General features: G+C 44.9%; 1 protein-coding gene across 1 annotated transcript in view; it reads left to right on the top strand.

Moving 5' to 3' along the window:
• Positions 1-3,680: 3,680 nt before the first annotated feature.
• The window catches only part of PRPF19 (pre-mRNA processing factor 19), a 66,848-nt gene continuing 49,649 nt past the window's right edge, over positions 3,681-20,879 (top strand). The window contains exons 1-2 of the mRNA XM_040320788.1: positions 3,681-3,879; positions 17,409-17,558. Of these exons, the coding sequence (XP_040176722.1) occupies positions 3,861-3,879; positions 17,409-17,558 (169 nt within the window). The 5' untranslated portion in view covers positions 3,681-3,860. The remainder of the gene's footprint in view (positions 3,880-17,408; positions 17,559-20,879) is intronic.

Raw genomic sequence — 20,879 nt, 5'->3', positions numbered from 1 at the left:
AGAAAACTTCTATTTACAATATAGATTAGCAAACAGTGTTATACCTTGAGGAGCAGGACATGAAGAAGTCAGCCTCGGGAAGAGCAAACTGGGGATGTTATCAAATCACATTCTAATTCACTTTTATATACAAGCAGCACCCAGTGGCAGGAAGGGAGAAGTGCACATCTAAAGGGAAGCCAGGGGTGCTGTACATTTTAAAACTCTGGGAAGGGAAGCAGTACTGTCACTGGCTGCGTGCCGCTGATGATTTTCAGTCTGATTTGTGGGCAGCAAGGGGCTTTATAAAAAAAAGGGGGGTTGTCATCCGGGGCCCTGGGGAACTACGGGCCCCTGGGGATCCCTAGACCTCTAAAAAAAAAAATTGGCCCTTTAATAAAAAATAAAATTAAAATATATAAAAAAAATATATTTTTTTTATTTAAAAATAAATAAAAAAAGGGGGGTTGCCATCTGGGGCCCTGGGGGCCTCCGGGCCCTTGGGGACCCCTAAAAAAAATTGTCCCTTTAATAAAAAATAAAAATATATTAAAAAAAATAATGTTTTATTTAAAAATAAATAAAAAAAAGGGGGGTTACCATCTGGGGCCCTGGGGGCCTCCGGGCCCCTGGGGACCTCCGGACCCCTAAAAAAAGGGGGTTGCCATCTGGGGCCCTGGGGACCTCCGGACCCCTAAAAAAAAAAACAGTGACAGGGCCCTGGGCAGCTGCCCCATTTGCCCTGCCGTCTTTACCACAGGGCAAAGGGGGTTGCTTTGGGCCCCCAACAGTGACAGGGCCCTGGGCAGCTGCCCCATTTGCCCTGTGGTAAAGACGGCCCTGCCCAGGTGGGTAATAAAGAGCACAGAAAAAGACACCTGTCGTGGACGTTCCGTTACTACAACTTTCACCAAACACCCCTAGACATCAGAGAAACACGAGGTAACATGCCGCCCAAAACAAACCAGCAGCTCCTTCGGGGGTAGTGCTACATAATAAAATATCACAATAATGATAATAACATGATATAATAATAGCATAAAAGTTCATAATGTAAACAATATAAAGAACCAAATTCATTGAAATATTAAAGCGGAGGTTCACACAAAAAGTAAATCTTCGCTTTTTGGATCCCTCCCCCCCTCCGGTGACACATTTGGCACCTTTCAGGGGCGAGGGGGGTGCAGATACCTGTCTGAGACAGGTATTTGCACCACTTCCGGGTCCTGATCCTCGCGGGGAATCCAGCCTGTCACGTCACCCCCCCTCCCCCGCTGTCTTCTTGGAAACACTGTTCCCGGGAGAGATAGGGGACCAGTGACATGCACAGTAGGGAATCAGGAAGTGAAGCCGCAAGGCTTCACTTTCTGATTCCCTCACCGAGGATGGCGGCGGAAGCAGCCGAGGACCAAGCGATTGCTCAGCCGAGGCTGCTGGCATTGCGGGCGTGCTGGACAGGTAAGTGTCCATTTTTTAAAAGTCAGCAGCTGCCGTATTTGTAGCAGCTGACTTTTTAAAAAAAAATCAGCGGAACCTCCGCTTTAAATATGACAATAATAATAATAACATGATATAATAATTGCATAATAAGTTAATAATGTAGACATTATAAAGCACCAAATTTGGACGTGGTCAGGGTGTATAGCAGGACGGACGTATGTCTCTGGAGCTCTGTGATCCATATACATCACCCTGTATAGCAGCGTTTCTGCACCTGCACCAAGTCCTGCGGGAACGTGTGGGAACGGAGTCCCTGCACTTTTTTCACAGCAGGAACGCAGTTCCCTTTGCAGGACTAGAGCAGCCGAGAGCCGCCGGAGCCAATCCTTCACTAAGCGGCGATGCCCAGCTCGAGTCACTGTCAGGGGAACCTTAGTAATCCTTTGTTACTGGCCGCTTCCTGTATATGGATTCATCGGGTAGTGTGCGGGTATTCCGTCACTTCCTCGATGCCGCAATGTCTCCTGGGAGCTTTGGTCATTGTTCCCAGGAGACATTGCGGAGGTCTGCCGCGAATTATCGCGGGATTTAGAAAGAACTTGCTTAAAAAAAAACCATGCAGTTTAGTAATTATGCATATGAGCGTTTCATTTTTTTTTTTTTTTTGGTGGTGGAGTGGATCTTGGGTGGGAGTTCCCACACTTTTTTCCCCAGGACTTGACCCCTGACCTGCACGAATCATGGCATCTCGCAGGATTTCATTACGCATGCCAGTCCGACTTCAGAGGGCGATTTCAGAGACATCTGTGCAGGTTCCTTGAAATTGCACCTGAAGTCGCCAAAAGTAGTACAGAAACTACTTTTGGGAATCGGTGCGGCGCCGCAAAGTCAGTGTCGCACCGATTCGGACGGTGCCACTGCCCGTCATAACCACCAATTTGCATAGCTTCCAACTGTCCCTGATTTCGAGGGACTGTCCCTCATTCTGGTCTGATCTCTATAGTTGTATATAAAATGCACTATTTATCTTTCAATAAGTGTTTTCCAGTGCTAAACCTTTCATACAATTTCTAAATTGCTGCATTAGTAAATACCAAAAGCCAATGGGGTGGATTCAGTAAGCAATTGCGTCTGCGTATCCATAGTTACGCAGCGCAATTGCTTAGTTGCGCCGGCGTAACGACTTTTCTGTATTCAGAAAGCTCGTTACGCCGACTGCAGCCTAAGATATGACTGGCATAAGGCTCTTATGCCGTCGTATCGTAGGCTGCATTCTTACGATGGCCGCTAGGTGGCGTTCCCGTAGTGGTCAGCGTAGAGTATGCAAATTGCATACTCACGCCGATTCACAACCGTACGCGCGCCCTGCGTACGCATTTTACGTCGTTTGCGTTCGTCGGGTTCCGCGTAAGGCTGCTCCTGCTATTAGCAGGGGCAGCCAATGCTAAGTATGCCCGTTGTCCCCGCGTCGCGATGTTTGAAAATTACGTTGTTTGCGTAAGTGAATCGTGAATGGCGCTGGACGCCATTTACGTTCACGTTAAAGGAATTGACGTCCTTGCGACGTCATTTGCCGCAATGCAGTTTCCCGACGGAGCATGCCCACTACGTTCGGTGCGGGAACGCGCCTAATTTAAACGATCCACGCCCCCTACGGGATCATTTAAATTACGCGCGCTTACGCCGGCCATTTTTATGGAGCGCCAACGCAAATTACAGAGCTACTGCTTCGTGAATGAAGCGTAGCGCAGGTAATTTACGGAGGCGCAGCGTTAAAACGGTACGCTGCGCCTCCGTAAGAGTGCGCAGCCCTACCTGAATCTAGGCCAATATGAAGGAATAGTAGTGGTAAAAAGCACTTGTGAGTTAAACCAATCATTTTTTTTATACAATTCTCCTTTAAGGGGGCGTGGCAGGGGTGTGTCCTATGCCTACATACTTATGCTAATAAGTGTCCCTCATTCCCATTTGAAAAAGTTGGGAGCCCGGGAGGTTTGGATTTGGCACGTGATTTGACATGCCACATTGCATTCCAAATCACATGAACTTGAACCTAGGCTACTGACCCCTGCCTGCATAAAGTGTCATCTCCATCGGGAAACAAACGTGTCCTTATCACGTGACTACATTCTTTACATGCAGTGTAGTGTACATAGACGATAAATCTTCGCTAGAAACATGTGGGAAAAAAACTTTCAGGCAAAAAATACTTTTCCAGACGTGACTTTCGCTAAACTACAAACAAACAGTACTCATGACGTCACTTGCCACGGAAGCGGAAGTATAGGAAGCCGGAAGCTTAGTGTGTTGAATTGGCGGCACGTTGTTTCGCTCATTTTTTTTCTGTGCATCGGGGTTTGTCTGGAGTTGAGCGATCCGAGTGGTGGAAGAGACGCAAGAGCCTTTATTGCTGCGGATTTACTGAAGGAAGCTGTGTTGCCATGTCTCTGACTTGCTTTAGTGAGTGTCCATTCAGCTGAATTTCATATAAAAGACGCTGATATGTGGATCTCCCGTATAGTTTCTCCGTTGTGTGGGATTATTATTGTTTTAATAGCTATGTTTTTCTTGCTGTGGCCAAAATAGATGTTTGCCAGACCCAGTTAGCTATCGGCAAGACTGCTTTAGGGTTCTCTAACATGTGTGGGCTTATAAATGTGTCTGATAGGTGACATTTGGTGTCCCTCCACGATAAAGTGTTGTGTGGCATGGCTTTTTATTGCTGCATAATGCCATGGGGGTTGGGAGTAGAAAGTGAGAGAGAATCTTTTTGTGATTGCACATTAATGTTTTTCGGTTTCAAGATTTAACCTCTTCCTTACTGGTCACTTTAACCCCCTGTCTGCCTAGACCAATTTTCAGCGCTGATGCACTTTGAATGACAATTGCGCGGTCATACAACACTGTACCCAAATGATATTTTTATCATATTTTCCCCCACAAATAGAGCTTTCTTTTGGTGGTATTTGGTCACCTCTGCAGTTTTTATTTTTTGTGCTATCAACAAAAAAAAGACAGAACATTTTGAAAAAAACACCATTTTTTTTGCTATAATATCCCAATAAAAAAAAAATGTTCTCAATTTAGGCCTATACGTATTCTACATATTTTTGGTAAAAAAAATCGCCATAAGCGTTTGGCTTGTGCAAAGGTTATAGCAGCTACAGAATAGGGGATAGATTTATGACTTATTTTTTATTTTACTAGTGATGGCGACGATCTGTGATTTTTGTCAGGTCTGTGATATTGCAGCGGACACTTTTGACACTTTTTTGGGACCATTCACATTTATACAGCGAACAGTGCTATAAATATGCACTGATTACTGTATAAATGTGACTGGCAGGGAAGGGGTTAACACTAGGGAGCGTTCAAGGGGTTAAATGTGTTCCCAGGGAGTGATTCTTACTGTGGGGGGAGGGGACTGATCGGTGTCCCTATGTACAAGGGACACAGCATCTGTCTCCTCTCCCTGACAGGACGTGGATCTCTGTGTTTACACACAGAGCTCCACGTCCTGCCTCTGTAACTGCCAACCGCGAGTACCTGGCGGACATCGTGGCCACCAGGCACGCGCATCGGCACCACGTGACACGGTGAGCAAAGCTTATCCTCGGCGGGCGTGTGGTGGGAATTTTAACAGGAAGACGTCTTTCGTCCTATAGCACGGCTCTCACGTGGTTAAGCTGAGTACACACTTTTCATTCAACTCTGCTGCATTAACCTCTTGCCGACCAGCTGCCGCAGTTTTACGGCAGCAGGTCGGCTCCCCTGTGCGAGAGCACGTAATATAACGTCGGCTCTCGCGCAGGCCACTAGGGGCGCGTGTGCGCCGCCAGAAGCGCGCGCCCATCCCTCGCTCCCGTGCCCGGCAGTCGCGTTAGACGCCAGGCACACGCGATCGCTCATTACAGAGCGGGGACCGGGAGCTGTGTGTGTAAACACGTAGCTCCCGGTCCTGTCAGGGAGAGAAATGCTGATCTTCTGTTCATACAATGTATGAACAGAAGATCAGTCATTTCCTCTAGTGAGGCCACCCCCCCACTACAGTTAGAACACACCCAGGGACATACTTAACCCCTTCCCCGCCCCTAGAGTTAACCCCTTCCTTGCCAGTGGCATTTTTATAGTTATCCAATGCATTTTTATAGCACTGATCGCTATAAAAATGCCAATGGTCCCAAAAATTTGTCAGAAGTGTCCACCATAATGTCGCAGTACCGAAAAAAAAATTGCTCATTGCCGCCATTACTAGTAAAAAAAAAAAATATATATTAATAAAAATGCCATAAAAATACCCCCTATTTTGTAAACGCTATAACTTTTGCACAAACCAATGAATAAACGCTTATTGCGATTTTTATTTTAATTTTTTTTTGTACGAAAAATATGTAGAAGAATACGTATCGGCCTAAACGGAAGGCAAACATTTTTTTTTATATATTTTTGGGGATATTTATTATAGCAAAAAGTAAAAAATATATATATTTTTTTCAAACTTGTCGCTCTATTTTTGTCTATAGCGCAAAAACTAAAAACTGCAGAGGTGATCAAATACCACCAAAAGAAAGCTCTATTTGTGGGAAAAAAAGGACGCCAATTTTGTTTAGGAGCCACGTCGCACGACCGCGCAATTGTCAGTTAAAGCGACACAGTGCCGAATCGCAAAAAGTGCTCTGGTCTTTGGCCAGCAATATCGTCCGGGGCTAAGTGGTTTAAGTGGTTGTAAACCCTTTTTGACTACCTCTACCTATAGGTAAACCTAGAATAAGTCTTTCATATAGGTAGTGGAAATATCTCCTTTCAGTCGAGAATCCCCTGTGCGCATACGCCGCTGCATAAAGGCTTTTTATTCATGTGTATTATGATTATTTTTATTTTATTTTTCTCCCTTTTCTTTTTTTTCTTTTTTCAAGAGCCGGTTCACACATGGGCGACTAGTCAGGTGACTCAGCCACCTGATAAGTAGTCTCGTTCTGTTCAATGGAACCGTTCTAATAGGAGCGACTCAAGCACAACTTTGGGGCCGACTTGCATTGGCTTCAATACAAAAGCCATTTTGCAAGTTGCCTCTGAAGTCATCTTGAGATCGCCGTGCCGAGTCGCCCCCAAAGTTGTGCCACCCCTGTGTGAACCGGCTCTTATTGTATTATTACTTTTCAACGGTACATTTTTAAGATATGCAATTGTTGATAAAGTATTGTGCACTGGGTATTGTTACTATCCACTTGGGGCGCTATGGGTGACGGGCTGCTAGCTCCTCGCCCCACTTATGCTTCCGGATCGGTGATGTGTGACGCTCTTTGCTCCCTTGGCAGTCCCCAATTGGCCCCAGCTGTAGGGTTTGCCCATACTGTTCGGATTCCCTTGGCTGACTTCCACCAGGCTGTGACATCACTTCCGGGCTTTGTACACAGTGCGAGCGGCTGCTGTATACTGGCCCCAACAGTTCCTGTGCCCGCAGTTTGGTGACCCCTGGCCCCACGGTCCTGGATGAGCCACTGACCAGTGGCGCTCCTGTATTCTTTGTGCTGGGTTTCCCTGAGCCCCTGTGTCATTCATGCGGCTCCAGCCTCCAGGTACTGTCAGTTTTTTAATCCAAGTCTCTGCATGACCATCAATTGACTGCTGTATGCCTTGGTGAACATCTTCATTAAAAAAAAAATTTTAAACAATAAAAAACATTTTTACTTTGCCTCTGAGGGTCCTATTTACGTCTGCCGATCAGCGCTGTGCACCCCTTTTTGATCATATTTTCTGTCCTCATTTGACTGAGTCTTGGACAGCAATGGCCACATTTAATTTTTCTTTTTGACTTTTAAAGGGGTTGTATGGTTTAGGAGATATTCCCCTCGCAATGAGCTGCTGACTGCAGCGGCGCATGCGCACAGGGGATTCTCGGCTGAAAGCCCGGCAAACGCCGGAAAGAAGTCTCCCGCGCACGCACGGGAGTGACGACATTGCAGCTCCAGCCACAATTTCCCTGGAAGACACGCTGAGGCAACATGTTGGCTACCTTGGCGTGGACCAGGTTTGTTACCGATGCCTTGTTCTAAGGTAAGTATTTCATAATGAGCTAGTATGCGCTGCATACAAGCTCATTTGTGCATTTTGCTTTACAGGGGTAAAAAAAAAAAAAAAAAATCTTCCGAGGGTATACAACCGCTTTAACTTGGCCTCTGGTTTGTGTCTCTGTGTTTTTTTTGTTTGTTTTACCACTCATCAGATAACGGTAATAAGCCTGTATTATGCCTTAATCGCTTTGATCCATTAAACTAGGGTTGTTCCAATACCACTTTTTTGAGACCGAGTACAAGTACCGATACTTATTTTTTCAAGTAGTTGCCGATACTTTTTTATTTATTTTTATTTTTTATGTCGTGTGACAGTGGCAGTATTTTTTTTTTTTTTTTTTTTTTTTATAGTGCTTTCTACATTTATTTATTTTTAGGGGGGGGGAGTGGATTGTCAGTGTGTTTTTTTTTTTTTTTTTTTGTTTTTTATTTACATCTCCCCTTAGAGACAGAGAAAGGGACTCGGGACACAGATTCCCCAGTCCCTTTCTCTGCAGCCTCAGCTAAAATGAATGGAGAGAAGCTCCTCTCCATTCATAAACTGAAGTATTGTAAACACAGGCTAGGATGCTCAGTTATGTGAATGGACAGGGTCAGTGATCACTGACTCTGTACATTTGGAAAAGGTAGGAGTTGGATTTAGCGGCTCCTAACTAGTCTCTCCATCCTGACAGTCAGTGGTGATCGGTGCGGCTTTGGGGCGAGTTACAAGCACCGATCACTGCTGTATAACTAACTCAGCTGAAAAGGGGGCAGATCAGTGCTTGTAACTCCCCTGCCGCACCGATCACCCTGACTGCCCAGGTATCGGGTGAAGCATCGGAGCATTTCCCTGAGTACAAGTACCCAGGGAAATGCTTGGTACCGATACTGGTATCGGGACAAACCTACTTTAAACGGATGGTTAGGAGCAGTGCTCTTTCCTATGTCTCCGCTAAGTATGGTTCTTAGGTGCTTATGTAAAAACAAACGGCCATCATTGCACAAAATTATACACATTTCTTAAAAAGCCATTAAAAAGTTTACACTCACGTTTTTATGTGCCTTAGACTGAGTCTATCCAGCGTTCCAGTAATGGCCTATGCTGGAAGCCAAAGTTCCTATCCTTAAAGCGGTCCTCCACCCTAAAGTGGAGTCCCGCTGATCGGAACCCTCCCCCCCTCCGGTGTCACATTTGACACCTTTCAGGGGGGAGGGGGGTGCAGACACCTGTCTAAAGACAGGTATTTGCACCCACTTCCGGCCACACGATACGGGCGAAAGACGGGCATTCCGTCACATCCCGTCTGTCGCCCGTTGTGTGCTGGGAACACTCGGCTCCCAGCACACAGCGTGTGAGCCAATCGGCGGGCGCAGCGCGACTCGTGCATGCGCCGTAGGGAACCGGGCAGTGAAGCCGCAGCGCTTCACTTCCTGGTTCCCTGAGCGTGGATGGCGGGGGGAGCAGCAGAGTGACGAGCGATCGCTCGTGCTCTGCTGCGATCGGCGCTGGACTCCAGGACAGGTAAGTGTCCTAATATTAAAAGTCAGCAGCTGCAGTATTTGTAGCTGCTGACTTTTAATATTTTGTTCCCATGGCACATCCGCTTTAATTTGTTTCTTCCACATTGTGGATAGGGAGTTTGAACCTCCCCAAACCACAGCAGCTTCAAAACTCTTATAAAAGCCTATATGTGCATGCACACAGACTTTTATGGAGTTTTGTTTAGGAGCTTTGGCAAAAAAATTGCCAGCAGCTGTTAAACTCAAGTTTAGCACTGGGTGGATTCTAAATGCAGCAGAAGGCTGTGCCACATTTCTTCACAGCTTTCTCCTTTGAGTCCATGGTGTGGGGTTGTGTTATAATACCTTGAGCTTAAAGCGGTAGTAAACTCTCTCGTTAACATGTTCATCTTTACCAAAAAACTCCCAATGCAGATAAGTCCATTTTTTAAAGTCCATCCTCCTGACTGTGGATAAAAACTGTGCAGTTCAGACTTAAGTTGACACATGCCCCTGCAATAGGTGTAGGCCATTTAAATACCTCCGGAAGTCTGACTGTAAGGCTGCTTTCACATTGGGGATAGAGCCGCGGTGACTGTATAGCCGCGCTATTTGTAGCGCGGCTATACTGTCGTATTTACCGCGATATTCGGGCGCTAGCGGTGAGGTTTTAACCCCCGCTAGCGGCCGAAAAAGGTTTCCCATTGATTTCAATGGGAAGGCGCGGTATAGGAGCGGTGAACACATCGCTCCTATACCGCAGTAAAGATGCGGCTAGCAGGACTTTTGGAGCGCTCCTGCTAGCGCACCGCTTCAGTGTGAAAGCCTTCGGGCTTTCACACTGAACACTACAGGGCAGGTTTTTTTCATGCGTTATAGCAGCGCTATTTTTAGCGCTGTACCGCATGAAAAACGCCTCAATGTGAAAGGGGCCTTAGGCTTCATTTACTGAACGATTTAACTTGACAGATGGTAAACCATGTTTAAAATGTTGGTTTTTGCAGCGTTTACATGCCACGTCTGCGTTTTAGAAGCAGTTCAACAAAATGCCGCGGGTTACTGCGTTTAGCCGCGCTTAGAAGCGTTTGGCGTTGGAAACTTCGGCGTCTGAACTCATTTTTTTGCCTTCACAAAAAGACCTAAAAACGTCAGTAAACAAACCGGTAACATGTACACATAAGATAACACTGAATGAGTTCAGGGGCAGGTGAAAAAAGTGTCCCAACTGCTTCTGAACGTACGTTTAGCAGCAGCAGTGTACATGGGGCCTTGGGCTTCATGTACATGGGAAGTTTTACAACCTCCCCCGAACGATTTAACTTGACAGATGGTAAACAATGTTTAAAAACGTCCGATGTGCCACGCTTAGCCGCATTTGCGTTTTTTTGTTTGTTTTTTTTGTAAATGGTTTAAAATGAGAAATGTGAGTTACCACGTTTACAAGAGAGTATTAGGCATTCACTCATTTAAAGTAGAACTACAGGCAAAATCTTTTTTTTGGATAGAGCAAGAGAAGGTCATAACCCCTGTCAGCGTTTTTTTCCCCCTGCCATCTGTGTCCCATTGCGGAGATTTCCCTTCACTTCCTGTCCCATAGCCAAACAAAGTGGGAGGAAATCCCTGCAAATTGAGTCCTGGTTTACAGCTATGAATTTTTAGTGTGTTTTGTTTTCAGTTTTGCAGAAATGCACTACAGTCCATTTTTAGCATGTTTTCCTATGGATCACGTTCACATCCTATGCATTTTATGGAAAGGGCCAGGGACTTTTTTCTGGTTTTTGGTTCCATAGACTTCAATGGACCAAAAATGTGTATTGAAAAACTCAAAATTCACCTGGCATATGCAATCTGCATAGGTGTGTACCAGGCCTCAAGGAATTTTATGGGGACCCTCAGGTCACCAGAACTAGTGTTCCCATTTGGAAGATTTCCCCTCTATTATTTTTCTGAAGCCAACCCAAAATTTGGGATTTTGTTTATCTTTCAAAGATAATGGTAAATGGGATAAATAGCAGGTGAATCTCCTTAATGGGGGGCAGACGGGTGTTCTAATGCTCCGCTCCTATCAAAAAATAAAACACCTGACTGGGTTGCTTTTAAGTTTTGCTCCAGTAAAATGAAAACCCCTCCCTTGAAGTGGAGCTGCCCCCACCCTGTTAGGGATAACTGCTTGTTTATGTCGAGGGGATTTGGTAATGTATGTTGCACATCTGATCTCTGCAGCCTCTTCTCTGGTGCAGTCTAAGGTTCTCTGGAGTCATCAAGACTTATGCAGGGTCCTTAGCCCTGCACTGGATGTGAGGATGCTGAGGAACAATGCACTGCTGGTGCATGGGGGCAGAGGACCAGATAAGTAAAATACTTTTCCTCTAGACATAAAAACAGTCAAGGGAGCCATTTTTTTTATTTTTTTTTACTGGGGTTAGGTTTTAAAGCAACCCATTCAGGTGTTAAAAAATGTGCCAAAAAAACTGATTTAATTTTCCTGTCCTTTGGCAAATCATTAAATAATTAAAAAATTATAACTGCTTTTATAATAGCCAATAGCTACGTTAAAGGTATCTTGGTTTTATTCTTTCTTTAAAGTGGATGTAAACCCAATTATTTTTTATTTTTATTTTTTTGCTGGCACAATTTAGAGTAGATGATTTCCTATAATCTGTGCCCAGTCTTGCCACACAGAGTTAATCCAGCTCTGAGCAATCCCTTTTTTATTGTTCAGTGAGATAAATCTTGACAAACGGAGAAAAACTTTGTCAAATCCTCCCCCTTGCTTTGAATGACAGGTTATTTGCATATCTCATGCACTAGACAGGCATTATTTTTTTATTCCAACCCTCACTCCTTTTCTGAAGTCATGTGGTTACTTTTCGGGATTTTGACTTTGTTACTGATCATAGCAGAATTTAGTGTAAGGAATACACAAGAGAAAATGCATGTTGACAAGGGGAGTGTAGAGGTGGGCAGGGAGTCTACTGACATCACGACTCCACCCACCGAGTTCCAGACAACAGACCCACCCACAGAATCTGCAGTTTTTCAGTTCTTAGAACAGACAGAGGGGAGACATTTGACAGGTAAGGATTAGGGATGAGCAGAACCCCCCCCCCCCCCCATTCGGTTCCTTCCCCAAGGGACATGTATCAATGCAAAAAAAAAGTTTTAAAAAGTGCAGTTTTTTCGGAATTGGTAATGGGGTACATTGTACCCCTACCATTTCACAAAGAAAGTGTAACAATTGTAAAAAAAAAAACACACCGTTGGCTAAGTTCTTTATTAATAATAAAAAAAAAAAGATTCCAGCGGTAGTAATCCACTCTCGATCTCAGCTCCAATGCTGTTGGTATCCTGCGATGGGTGATCTCTCTGGGGTCCAGCGATGAGAAGATCTCCTCTTCATCCAGGTCCAGGATCCAGCGATGAGATGTCCATCCAGCGCAGCGCATCACCTGTCTTTACCGGAGACAACCTGGGAATTAGGGTTGTCCCGATACCACTTTTTTAGGACCGAGTACAAGTATCGATACTTTTTCAAGTACTCGCCGATACCGAATACCGATACTTTTTTTTAAATGTCCCCCCACATATGCAGCCATGTCCCCCCACATATGCAGCCATGTCCCTCCACACCTAGATGCCGCCGCCGCATGGTTAATCAGCGTGCGGGGAACATCACAGCATTCATTTGAATAGCTGTAGTGTTCCCCGCTGCGCCGCGTATAGACACTCCCCCTTGCTTGGGATTGGACAGATCCGTCCAATCCCGAGCAAGGGGGAGTGTCTTTTTTTAACCCCAAGGGGGAGTGTCTATACGCGGCGGGAAACACTACAGCTATTCAAATGAAAGCTGCGATGTTCCCCGCACGCATTTTAACCATGCGGCGGCGTTGCGGTATGTGACAGCATTCGTTCCGGGGGGCGAGTATCGGATGAGGAATCGGGGGCATTTGCGGGAGTACAAGTACTCCCGCAAATACTCGGTACCGATACTGGTATCGGTATCGGGACAACCCCACCAGGAATGATGCGGCTTTAGCCAGTGACCGCTCTTATGTAGGTGAGGGCAGGGCAACCCGTCACCTGACCCCCTCTGACACTAGGGAAAATCAAGGCTTTCCCAGTCACCCCGCCCCCTCTGATGTAACGGACCTGCGTTACATCAGAGGGGGCGGGTCACCCGCACGTCACTGGGAAAGCTGTCACTGGCTGAAGCCACATCATTCCCGGGCTGTCTCCGGTGGAGACAGGTGATGTGCTGCGCTGGATGGACATCTCATCGCTGGATCCTGGACCTGGACCACTGAAATTATTATTTTTTTATTACAATTGTTACACTTGTTAAAGGGGTCTTCCAGATTCCGATAAGCCCCCCGCCAGTAGACCCCCACAACCACCGGGCAACGGTTGTGGGGATGACTCCCAAAGCATCCTCCCAATGTTGAGGGCATGTGGCCTAGTACGGTTCAGGAGGGGGGTGCTCTCTCGTCCCCCCCACTTTTCCTGCAGCCTACCAGGTTGCGTGCTCAGATAAAGTGTCTGGTGTGGATTTTTGGGGAGAACTCAACGCCATTTTTTTTTTTTTTTTTTAATTTGATACGGGGTTCCCCTTAACCACTTTAACCCACCTCCATATCAGGCCTATTCTGGCACTTCTTTCCTACATGTAAAAATCATCATTCTTTTGCTAGAAAATTATTCAGAACCCCCAAACATTATATATGTTTTTTTTAGCAGACACCCTAGGGAATAAAATGGCAGTCATTGCAACTTTTTATCTTGCACGGTATTTGCGCAATAATTTTTCAAACGCCTTTTTTTTTTTTCTTTTTTTTTTAAATAACAAAACAGTAAAGTTAGCCCATTTTTTTTTTTAAATATGAAAGATGATGTTACGCCGAGTAAATGGATACCTAACATGTCATGCTTTAAAATTGCGCACATTCGTGGAATGGCCCCAAACTTAAAAATCTCCATAGGCGACGCTTTAAAGATTTTACAGGTTGCCAGTTTAGAGTTAGAGGTCTAGTGCTAGAATTGTTGCACACGCTCTGACGCACGCGGCGACACCTCACATATGTGGTTTGAACGACGTTTACATACGTGGGCGGGACTTGCGTGTGCTTCTGAGCGCAAGCTACCGGGGACAGGGGCGTTTTAATTTTTATTCTTCTTTTTATTTTTTTTTTATTTTTTTTTTTTACATGTTTTTATTTTTTCGATCGCTTTTATTCCTATTACAATGAATGTAAACATCCCTTGTAATAGGAATAGTGTGTGACAGGTCCTCTTTAAGGAGAGATGTGGGGTCAATAAGACCTCACATCTCTCCTCCAGGCTGGAAAAAAATTCACAGATCTTATTCTTACTAGCCGCAATTGCAGTTTGTTTACTTACGGGTACCCGGGCGTGACATCATCACATCGCGCCCTGGCCTCCGACGGTCATAGAGATGACTGGTGACCATCTGCCTCCCATCCGGCGCATCATCTCATCTCTCCGGGCCTCCGATGGCGGCGGGAGGGGGGGGTGTCTCCTCCCGCCGCCTATAAGAACGATCAAGCGGCGGAACCGCGGCTATAATCCTACTTATGGTGTGCAGGATCGCTGCCGGAACAAAATATCTTAATGATGCCTCTAGGTCAGGGATATGCAATTGGAGGACCTTGAGCTGTTGCAAAACTACAAGTCCCATCATGCCTCTGCCTCTGGGTGTCATGCTTGTGGCTGTCAGTCTTGCTATGCCTCATGGGACTTGTAGTTCTGCAACAGCTGGAGATCCGCTAATTGCATATCCCTGATCTAGGTGCAGGCATCATTCACATATCACTGCACAAAGTACAGGACGTCATATGATGTTCACCCGGGATAAGAGATCCCCTTTTTGAACGTCCTATGACGGCGTGTGGTTTTGAAGTGGTTAATATCCATACCACGCATTTTTTTTAATTAATGTCTTTTTCTCTGTATTGCTGGGGGCCGACAATTCATTATAGCCGCTAGTGATTTTGATTGACTTTTTTTCCTTCAGAAATGACACTTTGTGCAGGGACAGTTCTAAGCACGGGAAACAAGCGCTGCTTTACAGGCATACTATAAACCAACCCCCCCCCCCCCCAGGTACGAAATTTAAAGGAATATTTCACTTTTATTGTTTCACTTTAAGGCTCCATGCACACTGAAGCTGATAAACTGCATTTTTTTTGGCGTTTTGTCTTTTTTTTTTTTTTTTTTTTTTAGCCCATAAACTGAACTCTATGTTAGTTTTTTAGTGTTAATGAGCTTTGGAGTTTATTGCCATTTTTCTGAACGCCCGAAATTTGCATTCAAAGTGCTGTTTTTCGGAGGCAAAAAACGCTTAAACGCTGGCGCCAGTGTGTTTTTGCGTTTTTGTTTTTTTTATCCATTAAAAAAAAAGTAAAAAAAACAAAGAAAAAAGCTACACTCAAAAACGCTGATTAAAGCTATTGCAAAAATACTAAAAAAAACGTTGAAAGGCTCCCTGCAAAGCTACTGGCATTTTTTAATAGTTTTTATCAGCTTCAGTGTGCATGGAACCTAAGCATTATTTAAAATCACTGCTCCCGAAAAAACTTCAGTTTTTGAAACTTTTTTTTTTTTTTGCATTGATACATGTCCCCTGGGGCAGGACCCAGGTCCCCAAACACTCGCTGTTTATGATAATAACTTGCATATAAGCCTTTAAAATGAGCACTTTAGATTTCTTCCATAGACTTTTACAGGGTGTTCCGCGGCTTTTCGAATTTGCCGCAAACACCCCAAATTGATCGCTGTTCGCCGAACAGGCAATGTTTGAGTCGCACATGAGTTCGACTCGAAGATCATCCCTAGTAAGGATATATGCAGGAGGCATGTATATCCTTATAGATCAGCACTATGGCAGTAGTTTAGAAAGGATGAGAGTGGCTTTACATCCACTTTAAAACATAAGATGAAGCCAAGGAAATGTTAACATGCAACGCATGTTAATGTGCATTGCAACACCCGTTTGTGATACGTGTATAAGTCAGTGCTCGACAAATCCCGGGCGCCAGGTCGCCATGGCGACTAGAAATAGTGTCCTGGCCACTTGGCTTGGAAGGTGGGCAAATGTGAGCTGGCGCCATCTGGTGGTGAGCCGTTGGTATTACAAGTTAAACAGCAATTCTAATGTCATTTTTCACTATTTTCACTGCCATCTTCTTCCCTCTAATTAGAACCCCCCAAACATTCTATATATTTTTTATCCTAACACCCTAGAGAATAAAATGGCGATCGTTGCAATACTTTCTGTCACGCCGTATTTGCGCAGCGGTCTTGCAAGCGCACTTTTTTGGGAAAAAATTACACTTTTTTTAATTAAAAAAATAAGACAACAGTAAAGTTATCCCCATTTTTTTTTTATATTATGAAAGATAATGTTACGCTGAGTAAATTCATACCCAACATGTCACGCTTCAAAATTGCGTCCGCTCGTGGAATGCCGACAAACTTTTATCCTTTAAAATCTTCATAGGCGACGTTTAAAAAAAATCTACAGGTTGCATGTTTTGAGTTACAGAGGAGGTCTAGGGCTAGAATTATTGCTCTCGCTCTACTAATCGCGGCGGTACCTCACATGTGTGGTTTGAACACCGTTTACATATGCGGGCGCTGCTCATGTATGTGTTCGCTTCTGCGCGCAAGCTCGTCGGGACGGGGTGCGTTTTCTGGCTCCTAACTTTTTTAGCTGGCTCCTAGATTCCAAGCAAATTTGTCAAACCCTGGTATAAGTGACGCTTGTAAATGGTTATCCTTTAATAAACATTTCCACTGTTATCTGTAACACTAATTCTGTGATCTTGCTGCCGACATTTCTTTTGGCTCTGCCTTACACAGCCATCCGGTTTTATGGAGAGGCCATACTCCCAAGTGCTACTGGAGGCTGTCTAGAGTATGGATGCCTATAGGATGGTATGGGGCCATGACACGCTTGCACAGTATAAGGGGTAGCTGGCTGGGTCAATGTCAGCAGAAAGATTGCTGGATAAGAGCAGAAGGGAAATCCAGTGTAGTGGGGTGTTTAGTTGCTTTGGACCAGCCTTTTTGATTTTATTTTATTATTTCAAACTTTATTGGAGGCCCAGCTGGTCAGGAAGTTATCAGGACAGAGGTAAGCATATGACTTTGGTGTCTTTACAGATCAACAATAGAAGTACTTGTTGCTCTTTGTGGTATATATTTCTATGTATGTATTTTCAAACTTATCATTTATACTGAGACTGCATAACTTTTTACACATTGTTTTCCTTACTTTGCACTGACAATGGGTAAAAACTAGTCTTGTGCTAGTTGAAATGAGCCTAAAAAAAAATGGGCTGTACACTTTATAAGCTAGTGCTTATCCATACACTTTTTCATTAATGTCTGTATATACTGTGTGTGCTTTTTCTGCAGTCAGTAATGAGGTCACAGATCGCCCTTGCGTTTCACCTGTATCGGGTCATGTATTTGATCGAAGGCTCATTGAAAAGTACTTGGCTGAAAATGGCACAGATCCAGTCTCAAATCAGCCGTTGAGTGAAGATCAGTTGATTGATATCAAAGGTCAGTAAAAGTTTGAGCATAAGCCCTGTCACAGTATCTGTTTATCCTAAAATCTTTTTGCATACAAATTGGCAACATGTGCATATTACATGCTTTTGTGTATCTTGCTCCATAGGAAACCTAAAAAAAATTTTTCATGCGTCTCCATCACTACTACAAACTTTTAAACCTTCCTCTTACTCTCCCCTTCCCTAAGTGGCTGGTTCTTAGAAAATCACTAGAGAATTATAGGAAATAATTAAAGCTAACAGCCTTAAAATTGTTTTTAAGCACTAAACCCCTTCATTACTTTATCATTATGCTGTCTATACAGCAGCATTAAAGTGATTGTAAAGGAAAAAACAAACAAACATGTTTTACTTGTCTGCTCTATGCATTGGTTTTGCACAGGGTGGCCCTGATCCTCCTCTGAGTTCCCTTCAGGCGCTCTGGGCCCCTCCCTCTTGCCGAGTACCCCCATAGCAAGCCGCTTGTTGTGGGGTCACTTTTGCATGCTCACTGAGCCGGTTCTCTGCTGCCGTAAGACACACAGAGTGCGGCTCAGCCCTGCACCCTCCTCACTGGCTGTGACTGATAATGGCTCTTGCTGCATCTCAGCCAATCAAGAGTGACGCTTTAGCGGAGTCAATTAGAATGTCAGTGAGATCTCCTGCCCTTATTAACTTGGCCAGACGGGCCCTATGGTTTAAGACCTGGTCCAAGGACTCGGTTTCAAAGTTATAACTTTGTGGGATCCCATTTACAGGGGACTTTTTTAGTCCAGAGCTGGAAACCATTTTGGACAGGACGGTGGACAAAAGGCCTTTCTGCCTAAGAGTGCCACAGAGGTAACATTTTTGTCCTTTTCAGCCACCCCAAAAAGGGCGCAGGGTCAGAAGAGGGGGCGTGCTCTTCAGACCCCCAGAACATAATGCAAAAAAGCAATGACTATTGCCTTCTGGTGGGCAGAAGGCTATAGGCCTTTTCTTTTCTGGGAGAAAGCAACGTGCTGAATATCATCAGGCAAGGTTACGACCTAGAGTTCTCTCTGGTTTCCCCAAGCTGGTTTTATGTAACCGATCTCCCAGGGGATCAAGAGAAAGCCCTGGCCATGGCATCCCTTATCAAGGAAATGGTGCAACAGGGTTATTATCCTGGTCCCCAGTGAGCAGGAGGTGGAGGGTTTCTTTGGTCAAGAAACCTACAGGAAAATTACACCTGATCCTAAATTTGAACATTCTGGACAGGTCCTTAAGATGCAAGAAATTCCAAATGGGCACCATCTTTTCTGTAAGTCTGCTCACCCCTAATTGTTTTATGGTGTCAATCGAATTTAGTGACGCTTACCTGCACATCCCAATTGCAAGCTCGTCGCAAAGTTTTCTGCGTCTGGCAGTCAACCTAGGAGGGGCAATATGTTTTCTCCAGTTCAGGGCTCTGCCCTTTGGCCTTTTCTCCTCGCCCAGAACATTTACAAAAGTTATGGCAGAAGCCTTGAAGCCCCCAGGACTGAAGAGGGTCACCATAGTCCCTACCTGGATGACCTGCTACTTTTTGAAGAGTCCAAGGATCAATTAACAGCTAATCTGCAAGTAACCCAAAAGCACCTAAACAATTTGGGCTGCCTCCTGAATCAACAGAAATCAAATCTAATCCCAGCTCGGTGAGTGAGATTCCTAGGGTACGAGATGGCTTCGACACAACAGAGAATTTTTCTCCCCTGGGGAAAAAGAGAATATTCAGTTAGCCATAAAGTTGGTACAATTCAATCTGAAAATGTCTGTACGGAAGGCCATGTCGCTGCTGGGGCTATCTACAGCGGCAATTCTGGCTGTGCAGTGGGCCAGGAATGCTTGATGCTTTCGGTGGGATATACTCCAGAGGTTGCATCGGGAGTCACTAGAAAAAAGGATCAAGATGGGTGCAAGAGCAAAAAGGTCCCTATCGTGGTGACAGGATCATGGGAACCTCTCAGGGGGTCTTCCTTGGACCTTTTCAGTAACCAAGCGTTTAACAATGGACGCAAGCGTATGGGGGTGGGGAGCCCACCTCGGAGAACTAACCGTGCAGGGCGAGTGGTCCAAGGCACTTGTCTGGAGATTCTCCAATTGGAGGGAACTAAAAGCAATACACCTTCTTCTTTTCTTCCAGCGGTCCTTGGGAAATCGGCATGTGCAGATTCTGACAGTCTTGTATCTGACAAAACAAGATGGCACAAGGAGCAGGGCTCTTATGGAGCTGGCTCATCAGATCCTATCTTGGGAGGACTGCAATCTAGCTTTACTATCAGCAATTCACCTGAAAGGTATGCAAAATGTTCTAGCGGACGTTTTGCAGAAAAGTTAAGCGGTTCCAAACGGTCATTGATTTGGGAGATCTTTTTGGTGATTACTGAGAATTGGGGATTGCCTCAGGTGGCTTTATTTGCGAATTGGTGAAACGCAAAGACGCCTGTATTTTTTGCTCCAAAGAGGCTCATGTATTAGGGTTGAATGCTTTGGCCCCCAAACGGGACTTCACCAGCCCTACGCGTACAGGAGATTATACTGCCTACATTCTGTCCAGCTCCCTCTGGCCCAGGAGAGAGGAGGCCTTTCATGCCGTAGATGTCGGAAGGTGTTTTTTGAGGTAATGAAAGACCTCGGGAAACGTCCTGTCGGCGGGAGCACACAAGGAGCATCCAAGAGTACCCTGGGAAGATGGCTAAAGCAGGCTATCGAGGAACCGTACCTGGCATTGGGTAAAGATCCTTATCAGTGCACAGTATTGTACATTTTTAGTTTTGGGTTAAATACCGCTTTTAAAAATGCATATATTTTATTTTTGTGACTTTAGATGGTGATCAGAATTTAAGGTCTTTGAGTATATCTGAAGTTATTTGTAACTGTTTAAACGGGTCACAAATCTTAATTCTATGTAATATGAATACCTCAAAAAGTTAGAAAAAACGAAACTGATTTATTTTCTTATCCTGAGCGAGCGAGTCCAATGCGCCTTTATTTAATCAGCAGAGGCCGTGCTGTCAATTCAGAAAGTAGAGGCCAGTGCTAGTTGTGATCAGCAGCTAATTAACGAGCTAGAAGCATGCGAATCAGTAGTGACAACCCTGACAATCTTCTCCCTTTGCCTGTGATGTGGTGATGGCGCTGCTGTAAATTTGTAGGCAGTGTGACAGCGCTGTCGCGGCATCACAGAAGGCTTCCTAACGTGGTGCTCACTTTCAGCATAAACTGGTATTTGTGAGACTCTGCAGGGGTATTGGGGTAAAATGATAGGTGCAAATGTACACAGCTCTGCTTCACTTAATAGATTATGGCTCTAGTTCAGGGGTGCCCAACCTTT

This window comes from Rana temporaria, chromosome 8 (assembly GCF_905171775.1).
Source record: "Rana temporaria chromosome 8, aRanTem1.1, whole genome shotgun sequence".
In the NCBI taxonomy this organism is placed as follows: domain Eukaryota; kingdom Metazoa; phylum Chordata; class Amphibia; order Anura; family Ranidae; genus Rana; species Rana temporaria.
The sequence above is the reverse complement of the archived record's forward strand: the minus strand, read 5'-3'. Positions and strand labels throughout refer to the sequence as shown.